The 25,930-nt window shown below is 32.1% G+C and overlaps 1 protein-coding gene across 1 annotated transcript; it reads right to left on the bottom strand.

Moving 5' to 3' along the window:
* Positions 1–877: 877 nt before the first annotated feature.
* Positions 878–24,195, bottom strand: LOC111715787 (tektin-3). Its single transcript, XM_023491154.1, has 17 exons — positions 24,116–24,195; positions 23,586–23,627; positions 23,402–23,481; positions 21,027–21,101; positions 15,565–15,637; positions 13,800–13,829; positions 12,296–12,379; positions 11,864–11,919; positions 11,762–11,799; positions 11,357–11,430; positions 10,541–10,597; positions 9,734–9,808; positions 7,731–7,780; positions 5,608–5,698; positions 3,663–3,754; positions 1,176–1,205; positions 878–1,092 (listed from the first exon to the last, which is right to left on the bottom strand). The coding sequence occupies exons 5-17, from the start codon at positions 15,619–15,621 to the stop codon at positions 1,011–1,013; spliced, it is 816 nt and encodes a 271-aa protein (XP_023346922.1). The 5' UTR covers positions 15,622–15,637; positions 21,027–21,101; positions 23,402–23,481; positions 23,586–23,627; positions 24,116–24,195; the 3' UTR covers positions 878–1,010.
* Between the last annotated feature and the right edge of the window lie 1,735 nt (positions 24,196–25,930).

Genomic DNA, 25,930 nt, shown 5'->3' with positions numbered 1-25,930 from the left:
AGAATTATGCTCATATTTTAATTTGAAATATGTCATATTTCTTTAAATTAAGAATAAGTGAATAAATTTATACAAGAACGTTTGTTTTTAGCTCTGAATCTTGTAAATCATAGGCCGGTATACGGACCTACAGGAGTGAAATTAATGTTGTTCTAATGTTGAGATAACATTGGTTGATTAGATGAAAATGGTTCACTTTAAAGGGAGTGTTCCGAAAAATGAAAAGGGGTATAGACTTACAGCGAAAAATTATCGATGGTGATCACTACTAATCTTACTTCTATCTGTTGCGTCTATAAGGAGAAAATTGTTAAAAACTGCTCATACCGCAGAACGTAGCGTCCATACAAATTCAGAAAGTTGCAACATACGCCTCGGATCGAAGAAAAATCAATTTATTTCCAAACAAATTACTAATATATTACAACCTGTAATCATCGATAATTTTTCGAAGCATTTGAATATAGTTGATATTTCATAATATTTCTTATTTGTTTTATATACAATGCACTTAAAACGCCTATTAGTTGGCCGCCAGGTGTCTCTGCTCTCGATGCTCTGAATGAGTCCACATGGCAGAGACTCATAAAGGAAAAAAATCGATAAGTTTTAAGTGAATTGTATATAAAACAAATATAAAATATCATGACATATAAACTTTATCCGAATGCGTCAAAAAATAATAAATGATATAGGTTGTCATATCTGAATGATTTGTTTGGAATTAAATTAATTTATGTCACGATCAGAGTCGTATGTTGCAACTTTCTGAAATTGTTTGGGCCGACGCTAAGTTCTTCAGTAAGAGTCGGTTTTAACATTTTTCTCCTTATAGACGCAACATATTGAAGTAAGATTAGTAGCGATCACCATCGATACTTTTTCGCCGTAAGCCTAAACCCCCTTTAATTTTTCGGGAACACTCCCTTTAAACAAAATAATTTATACTTTAATGTTCTCTTTTAGTTCAATTTGATACAAATCATGTTTTAAAAATGAAAATATCTGTGTTATACAATATTATAGTAAACATAATAATAGACTGGGTTCTTCGAGGCAACATCGCACTTTGTCTGGTAGGGGAACCTACTCCTGTATTTATTTTGATAAAAAATTTGATAAAAAATTCAATAAAATATTTAAATATAAAAAAATGTTAAATAATAAATACATTCCTGGCAGCCAGACACTTTTGCTCATCTATCCTATAATATTAAATAATAAAATAGATTAATTATGATGGAAGTGCAATCTTTGCATTAAGGGTACCCTGATCAGTGAAAACCCAAACGTGTTTTTAATCAAATGTTCATAAAAATCGGTTGTTCGTTATAAACGATAGTTTTTTCAAGTTCGTTTGAACGATTTTTATCTTTCCTTTTTATTTTTTTGTTATAAACGATGCCCATCTCTAAGCCTAACCTAGATTCCCATCTCTAAGCCTAACCTAGATGCCCATCTCTAAGCCTAACCTAGATTCCCATCTCTAAGCATAACCTAGATGCCCATCTCTAAGCCTAACCTAGATGCCCATCTCTAAGTCTAACCTAGATGCCCATCTCTAAGCCTAAACTAGATGCCCATCTCTAAGCCTATCCTAGATGCCCATCTCTAAGCCTAACCTAGATGCCCATCTCTAAGCCTAACCTAGATGCCCATCTCTAAGCCTAACATAGATACTCATCTCTAAGCCTAACCAGATGCCCATCTCTAAGTCTAACCTAGATGCCCATCTCTAAGCCTAACCTAGATGCCCATCTCTAAGCCTAACCTAGATGCCCATCTCTAAGCCTAACCTAGATACTCATCTCTAAGCCTAACCAGATGCCCATCTCTAAGTCTAACCTAGATGCCCATCTCTATGCCTAACCTAGATGTCCATCTCTAAGCCTAACCTAGATGCCCATCTTTAAGCCTAACCTAGATACTCATCTCTAAGTCTAACCTAGATGCCCATCTCTAAGCCTAACATAGATGCCCATCTCTAAGTCTAACCTAGATGCCCATCTCTAAGCCTAACCTAGATGCCCATCTCTAAGCCTAACCTAGATGCCCATCTCTAAGCCTAACCTAGATGCCCATCTCTAAGTCTAACCTAGATGCCCATCTCTAAGCCTAACCTAGATGCCCATCTCTAAGCCGAACCTATAGATGCCCATCTCTTAGCCTAACCTAGATGCCCATCTCTAAACCTAACCTAAATGCCCATCTTTAAGCCTAACCTAGATGCCCATCTCTAAGCCTAACCTAGATGCCCATCTCTAAGCCTAACCTAGATGCCCATCTCTTAGCCTAACCTAGATGCCCATCTCTAAGCCTAACCTAGATGCTCATCTCTAAGCCTAACAGACAAAGGAATTGAGTCATTGCCCCAAACTCTGATTTTCTATTCCCTATATATTTGCCACCTTATCGTGTAAACATTTGTTATTTCAAATTTAGATTATTTGATCAAACAGAATTCATAGTTTGAAATATCTAAGGTCTACGATATTGGAATGCAATGATATAGGGATTAGAACATCAGAATGTGTGGGAAAGACTCAATTACTTTATATCATTTGAAAATGTGTAATTTTTAGATAAAAGCATTATGCATACACCTACTCGTTGGGGGACCAGATTTAATAAACAGCAAGGCGTATTTGAACCGCGTAGATTTAGTTGAACCGCTTCTCTTGTGTGCACAGGTTAAAGTTGGTTAAAGTCAAAGAGACGTTGTGTTAATTGCGACGTTCAACTACTTCTTCAGCTGTTCATTAAATATGGAATCAGTAATAGTTTTAAAAACAACAGTCATAGTTGAATCAACGTTCACGTGAAGTTGTGCTCCCGGTTCAGCGTAGGAGAAGTTTTCAACTTGTTTACGTGGTTTAACTTGTCTTTAATATCTTGCCATCCATTAAATCTGGACCCAGTTTCCCTGGCTTTATAATATGTGTTATCATTTTTGACTCTGACAGACATTATAGGCATTGACGTGAGTAAACTAACTGGAAAATCAACCGTTTGATTTTTATACTTTTATTTATGCATTTATCTTTGCTGCACAAAACTATTAGAGAATAGATTTTTCCAATATCTTAAATTTCATATAATTTGACTAAGGTTTCTAGCAAAATAGAAAAATTTTGTTTTCGCCGAAAATTAAGCATTTTTTCGCATTTCGTCCGCTCGCGAAAAATGCGAAAATTTTCGTTTTTTTGCGAATTGCGAAATTTTCCTAAAAAATGGGAAATGCGCAAATTTCGCGGAAAAATGCGAAAAAACAGAAATTATGCAAAAAAACACGAAAATTTCGCTAAAAATACGCTCCATTTAAAAGATTCTTTCTTGTAATTGGCTGGCTCATGGCAAGCTAAATTTTGTTGAGCGTACGGGACGGACAGAAACTTAAGTGGTTTTCTGCGGAATTTTTTTTGCGAAAATATTTTCGCAAAATTCTCGCATTTTGTTTTTTTGCGAAATTTTGCATCGTTTTCGCATTATTTCCTCTACTCATTTTCGCGAAAAGTTTGCGAAATATGAAAGAAAAGTTTTGCATTTTCGCATTTTTTCGCGAAACGTTTCGTTCGCTGGAAACCCTAATTATTTGACCCACCGGAAAGTCTAAACAACTAAAATGTTAAAAATAGCAGATATATATAGTTCCCAAATCTGACCTGAGGCTGATAGTTTTAATCTGTAAATCCCTCTCTAGAACCAGTTTATTATTGAGCAGGTCAGCTCGAGCTTCCTGGGCCTCATTCAGCATCTACAATATACACATTAGATAAAACATTGTCGCATTTCCGCCGGAAAACTATATAGTTTTAAAAGCTTAACTAATCAGTTTGTTTTACAATCTTTGTTATAATTTCGACATCGTTATTGAATAATAAAAAAAATTCTTGAAATGAATCCTCCAAACAATGAGATTTTTAAAGTTTTTGCGGCCTTGCTCAACAAGTATGAAAAGAAAAAACGTATTATTGGTATTAAATGAATCCTAAAATTTGTCTTTAAAAATAATGCACAATCAGCTCAATTTACATGTATAGCCGGTGTTAGATGTTTTGAATTGCCCATAACGTTTTTGCGATTTAAGCTACAACTCAAACATTAAAATTTTTGAAAAGCCCTTGACAAGTTAATTTGATAGCAGGCCTTAAGACTAGGGCTATGAACGTCTTCATTATTGCATTTCCATACCTTTGCTCTAAAGCTTTCCCCTGCCATAATAGGGTTAATAGAGTAGCAGGCCTAATTCACAACGATACGCGTTATACCTTGATCTGAGGAACAACGACTGGAAAAGAGTTTAATTTCGACAATTATATGTATACTATCTTCCTTGCTGCATTAATCTCCTCAGAGTCAGAGATTTATGAAGAAGCACACTTGAAATAGTTTATTTCAAGGATAACTCCATATATGTAGATTAATTATGAAATACCGTTTACAATACCGGCATTATGGGCGAGAGCATCAACTCAGAATTGATTCAAAGTTTCAGCATCATCTACATTTGACCCAATATATATGGAACATTTATATTTATATATATAAATATGGAAAAAATACGCATTAATTGTGTATAGATCTATATTTAGTATACGCATCATGTAACAATCTACAAACCTAGCATGAGATAGCAAATATCAATTCTAGAAAACTTGCAAGGTTTATTAATTCAAGATTGTTTATGGGTTCAGTATCAGCAGCTGAGATATTGAATTTAGAAACATAAAATGAGCAAAACTTCCTTGCAACAAACCAGAAATATCAGACAGAATTAAAAAAAGAAGCAGAAATTAGCAGAATTCTGAACCAATGAATAGATAAGAAGAATGTACAGTCTAATACCAATTATTTAGAAAATATCAAAAATAATTGTTGGGGTGCTGTTTCCCACTTACAGGGTCCTGGGATCTCCCAGAGGAAGGTCCGGACTCCCGGGGTCTCAAGAATCCACAAGTGGGAAAAATTGGAATTCTGTAATACTTTTAAAATATTGTTGTACAATTTTGTAATCATCTTTTATAAAAATAAATAAATAAAAACATTGTAAAACAACATTTTTTTCGTTTATTATATTGACATTTAAAGTTATGGACAGACGTCGATATCGACGTTTTCGGAACACAAAACAATATTGACTTATATAACAACAAAATTGTCAGTTTTCAGTTTTGAGGTGGGGCCGTAGGAAAGCGGTGATAGGGTGGGGGTACACAGTGGGGTATAAGGGGGGGTCAGACAAAATGAGTTTATTCCATAAACCTCTTATTTATGTCAAATAAGGCGTGGCTGCTCAAGAATTTTTTATAAAAAAGTCTCTAAGTTGTTTAAAAGTTATGTTTTAGATAAGAATTTTGGCCGAAAACCCGCTATTTCATTGAAAACTCTTAAAATAGGATTTTCAACAGGCTGTTCTGACTAAATCAAGGTTTTGGCGTGCTGCCGACGCCCCCTAAATATGTTCTATGAAAAATAAATATGAAAAATAGATATGAAAAATAAATATAAAAAATAAATATGAAAAATAAATATGAAAAATAAATATGAAAAATAAATATGAAAAACAGATATGAAAAATAAATATGAAAAATAAATATGAAAAATTACCTCATTCAGTTTATCCACGTTCTCTTGAATTTGGGTCACTTCCTTCACTAGATTCAGGTGAGGAGAATCAGAACAATTCTCAATATCAGGCCTAGATATATCTCAATATCAGGCCTAGATATATCTCAATATCAGGCCTAGATATATATCAATATCAGGCCTAGATATGTCTCAATATCAGGCCTAGATATTTATCAATGTCAGGCCTAGATATATCTCAATATCAGGCCTAGATATATATCAATATCAGGCCTAGATATGTCTCAATATCAGGCCTAGATATTTATCAATATCAGGCCTAGATATATCTCAATATCAGGCCTAGATATATCTCAATATCAGGCCTAGATATATCTCAATATCAGGCCTAGATATATATCAATATCAGGCCTAGATATGTCTCAATATCAGGCCTAGATATTTATCAATATCAGGCCTAGATATATCTCAATATCACGCCTAGATATATCTCAATATCAGGCCTAGATATATCTCAATATCAGGCCTAGATATATCTCAATATCAGGCCTAGATATATCTCAATATCAGGCCTAGATATTTATCAATATCAGGCCTAGATATATCTCAATATCAGGCCTATATATATCTCATTATCAGGCCTAGATATATCTAAATATCAGGCCTAGATATTTATCAATATCAGGTCTAGAAATATCTCAATATCAGACCTAGATAAATCTCAATATAAGGCCTAGATATATTTCAATATCAGGCCTGTACATATCTCAATAACAGACCTAAATATATTTCAATATCAAGCCTAGATATATACTAAAATTAGGCCTAGATATGTCTTAATATCAGGCTTGTAGATATTTCTATATCAGACCTAGATATATCTCAATATCAAGCCTAGATATATCTAAACATCAGGTCTAAATAAATCTCATCTATATTGAATCTACTTTATAATAAGAATCACAACTTCGGCAGTTCCAGAGAAGTATAAATATATATTTTAATCTCACTTTAACCCTCAGACCCAAATAAATTATAATTTTAATTCAATATTAGACCAGATATATCTTATAAAATTAAAATATTGATGAAATACTAATCTGTTTTGATCAAACGTGTCGATTGAATAGATTTTCCTCTTTAAAAGATTATTTGAACTTTAATCAATCTTTTATGAAAAAATTTAAATAACAGAAAGTTTTCCTTTAAAATTATGATTTAAGTAAAAACTTCATGTGAACCCTGAACACTACTTTTGATTGAATTCGAGCAAATTACATCCCCCCCCCCTCCCCCCTCCATATAGAATATGATTCTTTTGAAAAGTAGATAAAGTTAGAAACTAGAAACAGTTATAATACTAAGCTTTTCGCGCACCTTTTCTAATAAGAATTTTAGCTTTTATCTGTTATACTGTTCAAAGCTGACATTTTTCTTTGAAAATCGTATTTCGCAGATTTTGCAGTCTAAGTTTGCGTATTTTTAAAAATAACAAATGTCGATGTTTCTTTTGGGTAAACGTTTTACGCTGTAACCATCCATAAACCTTCCCTGGGATGGGATCTTGTGACTGAGTTGTCACAACAAAGAATTTGAGTCTTTGCCTCAAACTCAAATCATCTAATCCCATATCTTTTCTTCCTGATGATGTTTTAAACGTAGATTTTTTTATCGTAGATTATAAAATCAGAGTTTGTGGCAAAGACACATTTACTTTGAGCTCGATCGGTTCAGCCATGTTTGACGTTTATGGGATAATATAAAACAAAGTCCCTAATACTCTTCTTTAAATTATTGACAGTCATTTGACAGTATACACTATATAACAGTGATAACCAGAAAACTGTTAAGAAGACTTTACAGTAATACTTGAGTGTATTTGATATTGATACTAAGCAATTAGTTTTTTACACACTTATTGCATCACTAATTAAGTGAAATGGGTCTGTTTATCCTACTCAATTGCTGTGTTCCATTGGACTATTTAATGTTGTAACTTGAGTGTAAAATCTTATTCCTATACTTTGTTTTCTGGTTATCACCGTAGTTTCCTTCTGGTAACGATTAAATAAAATGCAGAAAATCAGTTATGGACGGATAAATTACTGGTTAATAATATGACAAATTAAGATGATTTTCTTAACCTGTGGCTTCGTTTCTCCAACCGTGTCTGGGATACTTTAAGTGGACCACCCTAAACAAATAAAGGAATTGATTCTTTGCCACAAATTCTGATTTTCTAATATTTGATATTTCAAACTTAGATTGTTTGATCTAACAGAATTCAAAGTTTAAAATATCTAAGGTCTAATACATTTGGTTACAAAGATATGGGGATTTAAATCAGAGTCTGTGGCAAGAACTCAATTCCTGTAATAGAGATTTTAAAGGGCCTGTTTACAATTTGCAATCTGCAATCACTCTTGTTTGATGTAACAAGTTTAGTTTTTCCGACAAAATAAAGTTAAAAAAATCAAAAATCAAAGTGCTTGCTATGGATTTTACGAAAAATCTGTTTGATCACTTGATTTTGGATGTCCGTAATTTTTATTGTTCTAATTTGAATGAACGAAAAATTCTTTGACTTCTAATTGACACTTCACAGAATATCGAATAAAGATCAAATAAATCTGTAGATTAATAAAAAATTGAAATTAAGCATTGATTTCGATAAGCGCAGTACAAGAGTTATACCCACCTCTATGATATTTCAAACATGAATTCTGTTAGATTAACTAATTTAAATTTGAAAAATCAAAGGGGAACACAACCATGTTGCAAAGATATAAACATTAGAAAATTAAATTTTATGCTAACTGCGTTCAATCATAAAAAAAATCATACTACTCTCAATCTTATGGGGATAGATCGGAACTTTTGTTAAATTTTGTTAAATTAAATATCCACGGCAGAAAATTCAGATTTTAAACGATTAGTTTTTTGTAGCTTTGTATTGGTCGGACTTGTTAAGACTCTTGACAAGAATTAACATAATTTTATAATTTAAAAGAAATGGATTAATGCTGTCTGAAGATACAAAAGTTCGAACCTCGGAGAAACTGCTTAATCTAGGAAAGAATACTTTTATCTCCAGAATTAGACAAGTTTTATCTTTAAAAACAAACATTTTTAAAAGTCAAGTTAAACCAAATTTTAAAGTTTTAAATACAGCTATTTAAAAATTTATGATTAAATTTAGAATTTTCTGCAGTCGTCGTCGTATATATATATATATATATATGTATATACATGAAGGTCGACTTTCTGTTTCAATTTTGATTTCATACAGCATGAATATACATTAACTTGGAAACAAAAAAGAAGCTTTACAGTTCGGTGCTGGTGATGGACCAAACCTCTGTATAGAGTAAAAAAAAAGTAGTTCCACATTTTATTGAATTGGTTGACCCTCGTCAGTTAAAACGATATAATAACCATCAAATCGATAAAAAATGTTAAAATATCACAAGAAAAAAAAATTTTCAAAAAAATGGGCTGTCAAATGGACAAAAGGGAACGAACTCAGTTCATGATATTGAAAAAGATAATTTGCAAATTTTCACTTTTTAAAGAATGTTTCAAGGCAAATAGTATTCCTTGAGATTGTTTCTTTCATGAAGATTAATAAAAACTGTTTATATGTATGTGTACAAAGTGGTGGTGGGGGTCTATCTAATTAACGAACATTTACGTAATTCGGGGGGAAGGGAGAAGGGGGGGTGCGGCTTGTTTAAGGAGGGATATTTAAACCTTTTAAAGAATTGGGCATAAACAATACTCGTTTTTTTAAATACTGAATTACAGTTTACAATTAATACAAAACTATTTTTTCTGTTCATTCCTCTGAGTTCAGTCATAAAATCTTTGATGTATTTATATTAACAATTAACAACTAATCTTTGTTAACTTGTTAACCTGTAACTTGAAAAAAAACTTTTTAGAAATCATCTTCACTGTATTGATATAAACACCGACCACTGTAATATAAGCAACACATTGACTCCCAGCTATATCATATATTTTAAAAAGACTGATCTAGCACCAATTTAAAATACCCTAATTTTCAGAATTATAAAAAGATCCCCCTGTTTTTTTGTAAATTATTAATTATTAGGGTTAAATATACAGTTTTAGTTTAAATATTTACCTTTGCTCGTATCGCAGTTTTTATCTTGTTAACATGAGTGTCCAGGTCAATGATCTCCTTGTTCACTAAGTTCAACTAAAATTTTTTTTTATAGTTTTGATCGTTCTTGAAAAATGTCGTTTTTAGTTTTAATAAAAATTTTACTCTTTTTCCGAATTGTAGTCAAATTTTTTAAGCACATAATCCCTAATAAAAATGTTAGTAACATTATTGAAATTACAGTGAAAACTATGAAATAGGAAGACGACTTTTAGACTCAAGTTATGACTTCAAATAGGTCAATGAACATGAGACACAGAAGATGAAACATGCAGTGTAAACAGACCCATGAAACTTAATAACTGATTTAACAAAATATTTGCTTTTTTAAAAACATCAACTATTACGCTGAAATTATGTTTTAATGTCGTCTTCCTATTTCACAATTTTCTGGATTTTTCTAGTTCAAAACCATTTTGTTTACCTATGAAATATTGTTCCGTTGATTGATAATTTTAGTTTTTTAGAAACTCAATGAGTCGGTTTTAAATAATGAAAATGTTTTTTTGCAATTAACATGTCTGGATAGAGTAATAAAGTGCAGATTACTGCTTTGAATGATGTTCGTGTGGCCCAAAAGACTTCTCTACTTGGTAGCATCGAAAGCGAAATATTAGAACGTTGACCCATAAAGGATGGGTTTAATGCATAATTTACTTAAAAACCATAATGGAAGAAAGCCCTCATCTTATTTGGTAAAGACAAGAGTGTTTAGCTCTGTCTTTTAAAATATTTTTTAATTTATTCTTTTTATTCTTTTCATACAACCTTGGTTTGCAGTTGTTTATGAGTTTCTTGACATTCTTGAATTCTCTGTTTAAAAGCCTAAAAAAATGATATTTGGAGTCGCCTTAAGTAATTCACTTAAATAATTTTAAAAATGACATTATCGATTTTAAAAGTTACCTTCAAAATCTTTATCTAAATTGCGATTGTGTTATCGGCAGGCTATCTTATATATCTTGTAACTTTTTGGATTTTTAAATCTGTTGAAACATATAAATAAATGAAATGGTTTACGAAGTACCTGTAAATTTGCAGATTTAAATATAAAAGAATGCGCGGGTTCATTTGGACTTCTTTCTTCTTACTTTTTACTTTTTTCCCTTACTTGTTAGTGATGTTAACGTTAGCAATATTTATAATTCTTCTGAGGCAGTCTTTACCCTTTGCTGGAAAAATACTTTTTACAAACTCAATGCGAGAACTGGATTCGCAATCTTTACAGGAATTTTTGCAGATTTTCTTGAATAGCTTTCGATTTTTGTTTCTTAAATCTTCGAACTGCCATATCAATACACATGACATACGTAGTGGGTCCACGGTCCACTACACGATGGGTACACTAGACTTGACGGTACAAGTAATTGCATAACAAATACGATTACTTAGGACCGAATGGGTTCGGTAATTAATTGACACTGTTTAATCTTTAAATGGATGATGAGATAGATAGATAGCAAGATGTTACCGACGTTGCAATTTCTATCGGTTCTAAATCTTCACCAAGCACGTGACTGAATCTTTACCAAGCACGCGACTGAACCCTGATTGAAACAGACGCTATCGGGTTCTTTTAAGTACCTGGTTTGTAATATTCCAGTGTGAAACCATTTCACTACACGCGGCATTCAAAAGATTTTCAATGTCGAGCCGAACTTAATAAAGTAGGTTTTAAGATAAATCAAAAGTATTTTAATTTTGATAAATTTTGAGGATTTAACATTATTATAAGGGTTGATTAATCAATCTAATGACAAGAAAACTGATTTCCAAAATAAATCCTGATTATTTAGTTTATTAGTATAAAATATATATTTAATTTCTTGAACTCAGTAGAATCCGCTAAAAAATATCTTTATTTTGATCAAAATTGTAAAGAAACTATTTTGATTAATTTTCCTGAATAAACAATTTTCTCAACAGGATCAAAATTAAACTTCTTAATTTAAATGAATATGGAAATTTTATGAATTTTTTATCTTAAACCTTGCGCAGACAAAGCTCTGGAAGCTTGGGACTCCTCTCTGAACTGAAACATCAAAAACAAAATTCTATAATTATATTTTCGATTCTTTTTGTTAGTTCGACCTGTTTTTCAAGCTATATTTTCTCCAGGACTCCGGCTCTGATCCGTTTGCATCCAACTTGAACAATTGAATTTTTAAAAATTATTAAATAAAAAAAAAAATTTAAAAATGTGCGGTGTCCCCACAGGACTATGCTTACATGCAATTACTCCACAAATCCAAACTTCAGTTTTGCACAAAATTCACAAAGAAACTGATTTCTCTACACAAACTTTAATTTTTTAATCCATTTTCAACCGGATCACGCATGCCTTTGATATTTTAAACTTTTGCTATCAGATTTATCTATGGATATTTCATGTTTCAAATATCAAAGGTATAAAGATGAGATAATCGGAATTTGGGCGAGTAACCAGTAACTTATAAAGAAGTTTTTTTTCACTTTTGGACAATTTTCAAATATTTCAATCTCATTTATAAATCAATAGTTCACCTTTTCTATTCCAGCATGGATTTGAATGTTTTTAGAAAGATTGTTCAGCTCCCGGCAAGTACTATCTATATCCTGGGTCATATCCTAGGAATTCAGAGCAGGTTTTAGATATATTGTTCAGCTCCCGGCATGTACTATCTATATCCAGGGTCATATCCTAGGAATTCAGAGCAGGTTTTAGATATAATGTTCAGCTCCCGGCATGTACTATCATATCCAGGGTCATATCCTAGGAATTCAGAGCAGGTTTTAGATATATTCTTCAGCTCCCGGCCTGTACTATCTATATCCAGGGTCATATTCTAGGAATTCAGAGCAGGTTTTAGGTATTATGTAACTATTTTCAGCTCCCGGCATGTACTATCCTTACCCATGGGGTTATATCCTAGGAATTCAGAGAAGGTTTTTAGTGGAGAAAATGAAAAATGAAAAAAAATCAAACTTTTGTGTCATCTTTTGAACCCTCTCCAGAAAAAAAACATACCTTTTTGATACTACAACTGTATTTTTTAAAGGTTATTTTTTCCATTAGAGTTAAGCCATTTATTTAATCCAGTACCCAAGAGTATTTTTGAAATGTATGTTCCTAGAATATAGTTAATCTTCCTAGAATATAGTTTATAATAATAATTTTAAATTAGAAGCTTAATAATATTATTCAATTAAATATCATATTATTATAAATCTATACATTTCTAAATTTGATAAATATACAGTACGATGCGTACTGTACTAATCCTGAGCCCGAAATTTTAAAAAAGTTGAACGAAACTCCACAGTTTCCTCTTCGGGGTCTTAACCTTTGTGTAGATTTCGATTTAAAAGATTAGAAAAAATTGGAGAATATAAAGAAACTAGATATAATAAAATTTCATAACAAAAATCTATTTCCACAAAACTGTCTAACCCCACTTGTGAAACTGGTTCTAAAACTGGTTTTCATAACGATACTCTGTCTTAAGTTTTGGGCTCTGAGGTTATTATGATATAATCCAGGGTTAAACTAGCAGAATTTGTATAATACAAAGGTTTTATAAACAAATAAAACTTTAAGACTGAGATTAACAGCTTAAATACTCTTATTCTGTGTGAAAACTAACTTCCTTTAAGGGGCAGCGTAATTTCAAGAGACTAACTTAAAAAGGGTCATATCCCATAAAGTGCCACTTAAACCTTTAATGGATCAAAGATGTCCGACATATTATCAATCTACTTAAATGCTTCTATTCTCAAACACTTAGTTTCCATGAGCTAATATATATTTATAAAAATAATATAAATTTTTTTTCTAAAATAACTAAATTAATTTATTGGCATCACCCTTTTTGCATGTAGATTTGAGGGTCATTTGAAACAACGCTTACAGTCACAGTCCCTTTAATGCTAATGAAGAACTTTGAATACACCGGTTGCCGAAATATAAAGGAAAATGAAAGAAAAATAATAAATATTTAGAAAATGGAAAACTGCTATTTTGTTTTACAAATACAATTTTATTGTTCACCTTATTGTCCAGATCTTCCTGAAGCTGTGCCTGAAAAAAAAATTACAGTACAGTACAGTACAATACATAACAGAAATGTACAGAATAGAACAGTGCAACAGCCACCACTTTCTTTTCGTTGTCGATACTCTGTTGGTTTTGTATACTCTGAATTTATAAATATTTTGCGCGAATTTCTATAAAATCTGGTAAAAATAGAGATTAAAAATAAGATTAACCCGAAAGCATGAGACTGCAAAGACGACATGAAAAATAATGACGATTCCAAGGTAATATTTAGTTTCCTGCCTCATGAATTTACTAAAACAGACATTATAAATTACGCACAGTCATCTCTGAAGTCTCATTTGTTGTGGTTACATAAACTGTACTGTGCACATATCGCTCACATAACATATTGTAAATAACAGTTGGCCCGGTGTTGAAAGGTCACATAGATACAAACTGATAATACGAATGTTTAAGACTTGACCAACTTTAAAGTGTTGCCACGTTTGGAACTTTCATTTTACCTTAATTATTATTTTAGTAGCCAAGATACGTACTATTTAAATCCACAAAGCACTTATTTTTAACTTTAGTTATTTAGAAGTTAATGGCAAAATTTTCATCGATTTTAGCGTCAGAGCTTGCAATCTTTGGATTACTGTGAGGTAAATTAACGAGCAATTCTGTAGAAATGTCTTTGTAATCTGTGTTATAATAATGATTAAACCTGTTTTCGTGTATTCGAATCTATCAGTGTAATCTTTGTTATAACAATGATTAAACCTGTTTTCGTGTATTCGATTCTATCAGTGTAATCTGTGTTATAACAATGATTAAACTTGTTTTCGTGTATTCGATTCTATCAGTGTAATCTGTGTTATAACAATGATTAAACCTTTTTTAGTGTATTCGATTCTATCAGTGTAATCTGTATTATAACAATGATTAAACCTGTTTTCGTGTATTCGAATCTATCGGTGTAATCTGTGTTATAATAATGATTAAACCTGTTTTCGTATATTCGAATCTATCAGTGTAATCTGTTTTAAAACAATGATTAAACCTGTTTTCGTGTATTCAAATTTATCAGTGTAATCTGTGTTATAACCATAGAGAATAGAATATATAGAGCGGAATTAAAAGAATTCCTCGGTATGAATTTTTCAGTCCCTTTCAGCCTGAAAGGAAGTTCAAAGTGTACAAATCATGTAAATGTTCACAAATTATATGCAGTAGAGTACATAAATACAGTTCATTTCAATTTCGAAATTTTTAAAGCTGTTAAATAAACTTTATAATGAATTAGGTGAATAAAAACATCATTTGATTTATAGTTATAACGGAAAATCATCGTTTGTAAAGTGAAAGGTATAGAGTCTATGTGAAATGATCATTGGTCAATCATGAAACCAGCCTATTTCATAATTTGGTTTTCTTTTAACAATAATTTTAGATTTTCTATAAAATGATGTTTCAGGGCCCAACAGGTTATATAGCATAAATATGTGAAGTACACCGGCAGTATGGAACAAAATGGCCGTTTTACACTTTTTTCTAGTAAATTCCTCTCTATATATTCTATTCTCTTTGGTTATAACAATGATTAAACCTGTCTTCGTGTATTCGAATCTATCGGTGTTATCTGTGTTATAATAATGATTAAACCTGTTTTCGTGTATTCGAATCTATCGGTGTAATCTGTGTTATAATAATGATTAAACCTGTTTTCGTGTATTCGAATCTATCGGTGTAATCTGTGTTATAATAATGATTAAACCTGTTTTCGTATATTCGAATCTATCTGCGAAGATGCTAAATCTAGTTTGTCTCTCATCTGCTCTTGGAAAACCCTAGAAAAAATGTCTTTTAATATTATCAAAACTTGACATATGTGATTCTTGTTTTCTAAAATAAAAAGAAAAAAATTTCGGTCATTATCTTTCTCTAATTTACTAAATCTGTCGAAATCTACGAAAACAAAAACATAAGAAACTTGTAAATTCTTTTTTGGTCCAATGCTTCAATTGTAATTCGTCCAAAATATCTGATTTCGAGTTTGTTAATTGTTAAGTACACCGGGTAACCGACAGAGGGTGAGAGTATAAAGACAAATTGACAGTAATGCTCATCTCATAAGACAATCCCAGGGCTAAATTAAGTTTTTTGCCTTGAATATAGTTCTTTAGCGGCTTATTCAATGATTTAGCAAAGAAAGAAACAATGGTACATCATGAATGTAAGGAAATAGACAGTATAAAGTCTGTACAGTCGTTTCTGAAGTCTCATCCTGTGAGGATACTGTAATAAAAATGTGCACATTAAAATACATAAGAAGTTTATTGTATAATATTTGTATGTTTTTATAATCAGTGAATGAGTAAGTGTTCCTATCAAATCCTAAATATATATTTATTTAGAGTTGGCACGTATTCTCATCGTTAATCTATTTAAACAGTTGGCGCTAGTTCTCTAATATTTTCCAGACATTCCCAGGGATCTTTTTATCTTGACTGGGTCCAACATTTTGAGTAGAACTAAGGGAGATAGGAATAGTTTCCAACCATAATTGTTGTCGCAAAGGAACAAGATTCTGACGATGAACAGATAGACAAGGTATAATCCACGAATCAAAATCGATAATGCAGAAAACTCTTTATTTCCTAAAAAAAATAACGAAATGAATAATGATAAATAATTATTACAGGGTTTACAAATTTATAATGAAAAGATTCTTACGATCTATTTTCCTATTCGTGGGACTATCTGTCGAAAAGTCCAAAGACGCTTTTTATACATTAAAACTTCTGAAANGGAATATAGAAAGTAATCAATTTGCTATAGATGTCTCTCCTTGCACCTTTTCTAAGAGGTTCAAAAATTAGTTGTCTGCTACAAGCAATTTAGGAAGGAGGTTTCTACCTGCCTGCATATCTATATATATATTATCTTTGGTTATCATGGCTAGGTCCAATAGGAGTAGAGCTAAGGAGAGAGGGATAGTTCTCAATCCTAATATTTTCCAGACAATACAAGGAGTCTTTTATCATGGCTAGGTCCAATAGAAGTAGAGCTAAGGAGAGAGGGATAGTTCTCAGTCCTAATATTTTCCAGACAATACAAGGAGTATGTTATCATGGTTGGGTCCAATAGGAGTAGAGCTAATGAGAGAGAGGAAGTTTCCAACCCTACTATTTTACAGACAGTCCTTGGGTTCTTTATAGCTTGGCTGGGTCCACTAGGAGAAGAGCTAAGGACAGAAGTCTTGACAGGGACCATGAGTATAACAAAGGAGTAAGGAGAGAGGAATAGTTTAAACCCGTCTATTTTCCAGACAGTCCTATAGGGTTCTTTATAGCTTGGCTGGGTCCTATAAGAGTAGAGCTAAGGAGAGAGGGATAGTTACCAACGTAAATATCTTCCAGACAGTCCTAGGGTTCTTTTTAGCTTGGCTGGGTCCAATAAGAGTAGAGCTAAGGAGAGAGGGATAGTTACCAACCTAAATATCTTCCAAACATTCCGGGTCTTTTTATCTTGGCTGGGTCCTATAGGAGTAGAGCTAAGGAGAGAGGGATAGTTACCAATCTAAATATCTTCCAAACATTCATGGGGGTCTTTTTATCTTGGCTGGGTCCTATATGAGTAGAGCTAAGGAGAGAGGGATAGTTACCAACCTAAATATCTTCCAGACAGTCCTAGGGTTCTTTTTAGCTTGGCTGGGTCCAATAAGAGTAGAGCTAAGGAGAGAGGGATAGTTACCAACCTAAGTATCTTCCAAACATTCCGGGTCTTTAATCTTGGCTGGGTCCTATAGGAGTAGAGCTAGGGAGAGAGGATAAATATTGGTTACAATTTACCATGGATAAGTTCAGAATTATTCAAAATATTCCAAAAAGGGGCATGCCTAATTTACAATGGCACTCAGTTAACAACAGTATCTGATTCAAAATGGGTCAGATATTAAATTGTTGTATTTCTGGCGCGAAACGTGTTTCTTTTTAACAATTTCCTCAAATATGTCACATTGACAGATAACCCCCCAAAAATAATAAATTTTCCAAAAAGAAACAATACTGATTCATTATTATTCAGACAAAGCTTTTATGGGTGCCTTTGTGAACCAATCATTCCACTGTATATATGTAAGGTTACTTAAAATTACCTCTTCAGTCCCTGTAAGCAAACATCATTTAGTAAATCATGTTTACTTACAATGAAACTAGTTCTGGAGCTATCTATAATAGCGTTTCAGTATTATCTTCCTCTCCTTAGTTCATGACTCCTTGCTTGGTTGTCTACAGAGTATAAGTTGATCTCTCCTTAGTTCATTACTCCTTGCTTGGTTCTCTACAGAGTATAAGTTGATCTCTCCTTAGTTTATTACTCCTTGCTTGGTTCTCTACAGAGTATAAGTTGATCTCTCCTTAGTTTATTACTCCTTGCTTGGTTCTCTACAGAGTATAAGTTGATCTCTCCTTAGTTTATTACTCCTTGCTTGGTTCTCTACAGAGTATAAGTTGATCTCTCCTTAGTTTATTACTCCTTGGTTGGTTCTCTACAGAGTATAAGTTTATCTCTCCTTAGTTTATTACTCCTTGCTTGGTTCTCTACAGAGTATAAGTTGATCTCGCCTTAGTTTATTACTCCTTGCTTAATTCTCTACAGAGTAAAAGTTGATCTCTCCTTAGTTTATTACTCCTTGGTTGGTTCTCTACAGAGTATAAGTTGATCTCTCCTTAGTTTATTACTCCTTGCTTGGTTCTCTATGGACAATAAGTTGATCTCTCCTTAGTTTATTAATCCTTGCTTGGTTCTCTATAGACAATAAGTTGATCTCTCCTTAGTTTATTAATCCTTGCTTGGTTCTCTACAGGCTTTAAGTTGATCTCTCCTTAGTTTATTACTCCTTGCTTGGTTCTCTACAGAGTATAAGTTGATCTCTCCTTAGTTTATTACTCCTTGCTTGGTTCTCTACAGAGTATAAGNCCCCCCCCCCCCCCAACTTTTTGCTACAAAATGCCCCTGTCCTTCTAATTTTCTCAATCAAAGACGTATGATGAAAAATCCAGGGAGACATTTGTATTTGATCTCTGATTTTGTCTTAAGTTTAATGGAATTTCAACGTATAATGGGCATGCATGATTCAAAATGGTACCTCTGAAACCCTAATCTAATCTACAATGTGAGAGATAACGTCATGTTTCTAGCTTGACAAGTTTTAATAATTTCTCCATTGTTTCAAGATGCAAGAAATGGGCAAGTCACTTTTGTAGAAGGCCCAAAATGAAAGCTATTAGGTTTTAAAAATACCTAGAGGGATATTTTAATCAGACAAAGCTTTAAAGGAGGTGACCGGCAATATACAGTGGTTGAACTGAGATTGAAGTATTGTAGATCTATAGAGAAATTGTTTAGGATTCATTTGAGAAATATGAAATGTTTTAAAGATCTATAATTACGAAATAATTGATACTAACATTGATTTATTGACAAATTTCTGTTGAGAAATATGTTCCTAAGCATTTTCTTAGTTTACTATGAAATTTTTACAGTATTTTTTGTCGTCGTTATTTAATAATTTAAAAAAACCGAATCTCAAAAAGTACCCAACCAAGTTGATAATTTTGAAGTAGACTTAGCGTTCAAACTCAGTAATTATAGATCTTTAAAATGTTTTATATGTCTCAAATGAATCCTAAAAACTGCTCTACAATACTACATTCTCAGTTCATCAACCACCATACATTGCCGGTCAGTCTCAACTTAGTAATGTATAAAGTCATTATAAAATTGATCTTACAGAACCTTTAGAGAGAATTCAAGATGAATCTAATAAAATTATAATAAAATAAAAATTGTAAAGGAGCTGATCTTTTGCCACAAACTCTGATCTTACAATCCCTTTGTCTCTGCAAAATTAATTGTTGATATTTTAAACGATGAATTCTGGCAGACCAAATATTCTAATTTTGAAATATCAAACCAAAAGGTTGCAAAGATTAAAAAATTGAGTTTGGGGCAAGAACTCAATTTGTTTCACGCAAAAACTCATTAAAATAAATTAAAAAATTTGTTTGCCTGTAATAAAGATGCAGTTTTTATTCTAAACTTTCCCTCCTGCTTAGTTTTATACAAAGAAAAATAAAAAGAGGAAAAAAGTTGGAATGTATTCAACCAGTTTTCTGGAGTAAAAGTTGGAATATATTCAACCAGTTTTCTGGAGTAAAAGTTGGACTATATGTAACCAGTTTTCTGTGATTAAAATTTGGAATATATTTAATCAGTTTTCTGGAGTAAAAGTTGGAATATGTATAAAACCAGTTTTCTGGAGTAAAAGTTGGACTATATGTAACCAGAATATTTATGTAACCAGTTTTCTGGAGTAAAAGTTGGAATGTATAAAACCAGTTTTCTGGAGTAAAAGTTGGAATATTTATGCAACCAGTTTTCTGGAGTAAAAGTTGGAATATTTATGCAACCAGTTTTCTTTGATTAAAAGTTGGAATATATTTAACTAGTTTTTTGGAGTAAAAGTTGGAATATTTATGTAACCAGTTTTCTGGAGTAAAAGTTGGAATATTTATGTAACCAATTTTCTGGAGTAAAAGTCGGAATATTTATGTAACCAGTTTTCTGGAGTAAATTAAGTTGGAATATATGTAACCAGTTTTCTGGAGTAAATGTTAGAATATTTATGTAACCAATTTTCTGGAGTAAAAGTTGGAATATTTATGTAACCAGTTGTCAGTGCCAGCAAATACATCAAGACACCAATAGTATAGATCTGGTAGTTAGTTGTATACAAGATAGTGAGCTAAAGAGCTAGTAAGCAAAGTGAGATAAAGAGCAAGTAAATTAGTGAGCTAGTAAGCGATAGAGTTAGTTAGCTAATCAGCTAGTGAGCTAGTGAACTAGTGAGCTAGTGAGCCACTGAGCCAGTGAGCTAGTGAGCTAGGGAGCTAGTGAGCTAGTGAGCTAGGGAGCTAGTGAGCTAGTGAGCCAGTGAGCCAGTGAGCTAGTGAGCTAGTGAGCTAGTGAGCTAGTGAGCTAGTGAGCTAGTGAGCTAGTGAGCTAGTGAGCTAAAGAACTTAAGAGCTCGAGAGCTAGGGAGCTAGTTTGCTAGTGAGCTAGTAATCTGTAATGAGCTAGTAAACTAGGAAGCTAGTGAGCTAATGCGCTAGTGAGCTATATTGAGCTAGTGAGCTAGTGATCTATAATGAGCTAGTAAGCTATAAAAAAGACCTGATTGTAGAGATTTCTTTGTCTAAGGATACTTCCACCTCATCTTTCACTAAATCTATTCCTTGCCTAGCAGACCTAATAAAACATACATTAAATATATTTATATATAGTTATAGATAAAATGTCGTCTTTATTTTCTTATATTTTTATAAACAATTTCTCTTCATACTTTACAAAACGATTAAACTTTTAACTTTTAAAGATATTTCTGGTTAAAAAAGTATTTTATGAAACTGTTTTGTACTTTATCATTCTTCCTCACTTCATCGTGAATTTCATAATGAACGTGCTATAAAGTAATCATCGTGCTGTAATGTTAAATTAGCTGTATATCATATCACGTGTGCCATAAAGTTTTGTTTGCTTCCCAGATTTTCTCCAAAAAATTTAGGATATATCCCAAAATTTTTTTTTTAATTAAAAATAAAATTGAAATCAACTTTATATTTTGACTTTGCTTTGTTTCAAAGCTTTGATCTAGATATAGCTATTGAAATAGGAAAAGTACACAAGCATTTCATATAATTACCTTTTAAACAACACTATTATTTTGGGACAAAATTAAATTTAAAAAGGCTTGAACCTTTCGATAAAGAGAGAATTTCTGTCCAAAAACTTTATAGCACTGCGAAACAAAATAACAGTGTTATATTTATTTTCTGGGGGTGAAAGCAAAATTTGTTGCTTCTTAATATGATTTTTAGGAAAGATTATCAATCCAGCTTAATTAGGTTCAACATAAAGCGTTATTCATTAAACTTATGAAAAATTTACACATTTATTTTTATTTTTCACATTGAAGCGTGGCATTTATTAATGTTGAAAATTGATTTAAAATCAATTTATATATTATCGAGGCCAATTGTGCACGGTTAGGTTTTGTATTCAAATTCTTTATTTGTTTATTTGTGTTTGTTTGTTCTTATTTAATGTTATAGTTTTGATAATTCTGATTAGAGAAAGTTCCATATTTTGTAAATATAAACATTCTTGATTTACAACTGAGCTGAGCTCAGATTTTAAAAGTAGGCGCCGAACTTTAGCCTTTGTTGATTGTGTTGATTGTGCAGAAAAGTTATTTTGCAAATGAAATTTGAAATTAACACAAATTTAATTGTTTTTAGACATGAACAATTTCAACATTATATAATAATGTCCAAGAATTTGAATGCGTAAATATAAATTAGAAATCATAAATAATCGGACCTTTTGCGTGGATTTTGAAAATTTGAAAATTTTTTCTTGATTCCTTGATAATTAAAGTTAACCCTGCAGGGTTTAAACATCTCATGATATTGAAGAGGAATTAGATTAATTCAATTAAGATGTAGATCAATACTTAATCTCTAGATTTAAAACACAATGGTTCTGAGATTAGGTTTAACTTAAGCCTTGTTTTGAACTTTACTTGGGTGTTAATAAACGCAACACCTGTTTGGCCACACGTTTCATGTCGTGTTTCAAAAGTGAAATCTGGCAACTTTTGCGCGTTTACTCGGGCTCAAGTTTATAAATCTCAGCTCATTATTGTATTCAAAACTAGGTTATTTTTCCTTATTTTTTCATTGAAATTGTCGCGTGTTTCTATTGATTTTGGTTACTGTAATATAATACCTAATAATACTTAAATAACTTTTTTATTTCAAACGTTGTATTGGAATTACTAAATATAATGTTTTAGTTCCGTCTCCTAAAGAGTTAAATAATGAAAAACCTCATGTAATCTAAATATGAAAACATTTTGTTGTATTATTTTTTTAGGCAGAGAACAAAAACATTATTCTGCAGCAGGGAGTAGGGAGTATGTGATGTACTTGGGGTATAATAGTGTATAAGGTAGGGGGGTATAATGTGGTATAGGGTTCGGGGGTATAATGTTGTACAGAGTAGGGGGGTATAATGTTCTATAAAGTGGCGGTATAATGTTGTACAGAGTAGGGGGTATAATGTAGCATAGGGTACCGGGGTATAATGTTGTATAGATGAGGTATTATGTTGTACAGATTAGGGGGTATAATGTTGTACAGAGTAGGGGGTGTTGTTAATCATTTTTGGAAACGATCGTTGAACTATCGGTTTTTGTTTCGTTTTTCAATCGTTTTCAAAAACGATAGTTCATTTTTGGGATAAAACGATCGTTTTTAAAAACGAACCACTCGTTTTGAACTTTTAGAAAATGAAAAACGATCGCTTTTGAAAAAACGAAGGGTCGTCGTTAATAATGTTCTATAGAGTACGGGTATATAATGTTGTACAGAGTAGGGGGAAATTAAGAGGTATAATATTCTATATCTGTAAACAGTCTGTACCTGTACTGTAAACAGTCTGTACCTGTACTGTAAACAGTCTGTACTTGTACTGTAAACAGTCTGTACCTGTACTGTAAACAGTCTGTACCAACCCTAAGAGGTCTCTCTGTTTGTTTCAAGGCAAATTCCAATTGTCTCACTTTCTCCTAAATAACATAAATAATAATGAAGAGATGCATTTAACCTTTTTTTTCAAGATTTTATTTTGTTTTGTTGTTGGACGAATTATATTTTTTTTGTTGAAAATTACCTCCAAACAAGCAGTCTCTCTAATACTTGCGTTTAGCTCTGTCTGCAATATTTTTTATTATTATTAGGAAGAACTTTAGGCCGAATATTGGATGCAACAGATTGCAGGACCACGGGTTGCCGTAGAACATTTGAAATTCCGAGCCGGGTCAACCTTTCCGGTCCTAGTTTGTACTGTATCGTAAATAAAGCAGTCACTAAATAGGACTAGCCGGTGTTACAAGGTTAACGCGGTCAGACTTTAGGTTGAATTTACTTTTACTAGAGGGTCAAAGGTGCATGCGACAAACATCCGGCCAGCAGGCAATTTAGTTTTTGAAAGCAGCAAGTCAATTGTAGATTTTACTATTAATATTTTTTACGACATACATGAGTAGTTCACATTATTTCTTTAAAGACTTTACAAATATGAAACTCAAATGGTGATTATAATTTTTTTAAATATATAAAAGTATAAAACAAAAGGTTAGGTGCATCAAGGTCGCCCCCATACTATTTAGAATTATTTATCTTTGCATTTTTAGTCTATACCTGGATATCTGACCTCCAAGCCTGAACAAGACGGTGCCGCTCTTTAAGCCTAAAATTCACTGCTTCCTGATTCCTATAATTGATGTTATTGTTATTCGAGGATATGGAACTTTTGGGCTTATGTGATTTTACTTTATCAAAATGAAAGAGCCTTGATAAACAGAAACACAGTTCAATGCAGCCCCATTACTTTTTATCTCTGAAACATATAAAAATCTACATGTCAAATTCTTAAAAAGTAGAAATCTTAGATATAATTTTATTTGAAAGAAAAATGACACGATATTTTAATCATTAACACCTCCGATGTAAAAATATAGAAGTTCAATAGTACTTTCGCAAAGTCACAAGTCACAAGCTACAACTCATCAATAATTATAAATGCCAAAAGACTCTTTTTTTAACATTTTCAAATTTCTAATTTTAAACTGAACCAAATTTTATCAAGATGTTCAAATACTGTTTTCTGAATGCTAAATGTTCCAAAGGGAACATAAAACTAATTGGAATCCTTATTTAATTCTTTTAATCCCCCAAACAAAACCCCACGGCTATAAACTAACTTATGTGTGTCAGAGATTGTATATATTAAATAAAAGGTTTACCCGTTAAAGGAACGGGAATATAGGCGTTACTTTAAGTAATATTTCTTAAAAAGAGGAAAACATTCGATTTACAACGGTATCGTCTTCTTAGCTTGAAAAGCGTAGTTCTGGCGAATACTTCCTTAATATTGATTATGAAGCAGAAATGCGCAAGTCATTTCAAACCGCAATTATAAATAACCAACATTGAGAGGAAAAATGAATGACAAAGCTTTCAAGGGAATACCGTTGTGAACTTGTGACTTAATCATGCTAATGATTAGCCACCTAAAATTACGTTTACAGTGCTTTCAAAGGAACTGTAAATGTAATTTTCAAGTTAATCTAAAATTAATATTAAAAGAAAACCAAATTATGAAATACTAAATAGGCTGGTTTCATAATTGACCAATGATCATTTCACATAGACTCTATGCCTTTCACTTTACAAACGATGATTTTCCGTTAAGACTATAAATCAAATGACGTTTTTTATTCACCTAATTCATTATAAAGTTTATTTAACAGCTTTAAAACATTCGAAATTGAAATTGAAAGTCTAGGGAACATACTGTATTAATGTACTCTACTGAATATAATTTGTGAACATTTAAATGATTTGTACACTTTGAATTCCCTTTCAGGCTGAAAGGGACTGAACAAGTTCATACCGAGAGATTCTTTAAATTCCACTCTAATATATATTCTATTCTCTTTGCTTAAATGTCATTTAAGATAAATATTCGTCAAAAATTTAAGTTTTTTATAAACCATTTGAAATGAATTTTGGTCAACAAAGCTTTACCACACTCACCACACAAAGTCTCATCACTATTCACTATACAAAACTCCACTGAACCAAATTTCACAAATTAAAACTCTGTATTACAAAACTCTTCTGTTACTTAATTACACTAAACTCCATGTCCCAAAACTCCACCACACAAACTTCACTACACAAAAATCCACAACATAAAGTCCACAACACAACACAAAACTCCACTTCAAAAAACTCTACCATAATTGATATTAAACTCCACCACACTGCACTCCAGTTCATAAAACTCCACTACACAAAACTTCTTCTCGACAAACTAAGTTTTACTCTAATTTCTACTATTTCCCCTCTTTTCCCATAATTCCCTCTTCCGCCGTCCCTTACCCCTCCCCAACCCCCACCACTCCCCCGACTTGCCGCATTATTGTATTTTCTTCAACTCCATGTAGATAT

This window comes from Eurytemora carolleeae, unplaced genomic scaffold (genome assembly GCF_000591075.1).
Source record: "Eurytemora carolleeae unplaced genomic scaffold, Eaff_2.0 scaffold1862, whole genome shotgun sequence".
Taxonomy (NCBI): domain Eukaryota; kingdom Metazoa; phylum Arthropoda; class Copepoda; order Calanoida; family Temoridae; genus Eurytemora; species Eurytemora carolleeae.
The sequence above is the reverse complement of the archived record's forward strand: the minus strand, read 5'-3'. Positions and strand labels throughout refer to the sequence as shown.

Excerpts from the sequence above, each read along its gene's own strand:
- LOC111715787 (XM_023491154.1), bottom strand. The coding sequence starts at position 15,621 with ATGAGAGACAAACTAGATTTAGCATCTTCGCAGATAGATTCGAATATA. Across the intron at positions 11,920-12,295 it reads TCCATGCTGGAATAGAAAAG|TTGGATGCAAACGGATCAGA; the intron begins GTGAACTATTGA and ends CAATTGTTCAAG. Across the intron at positions 5,699-7,730 it reads TTGGAGAAACGAAGCCACAG|GCCTGATATTGAGAATTGTT; the intron begins GTTAAGAAAATC and ends AGATATATCTAG.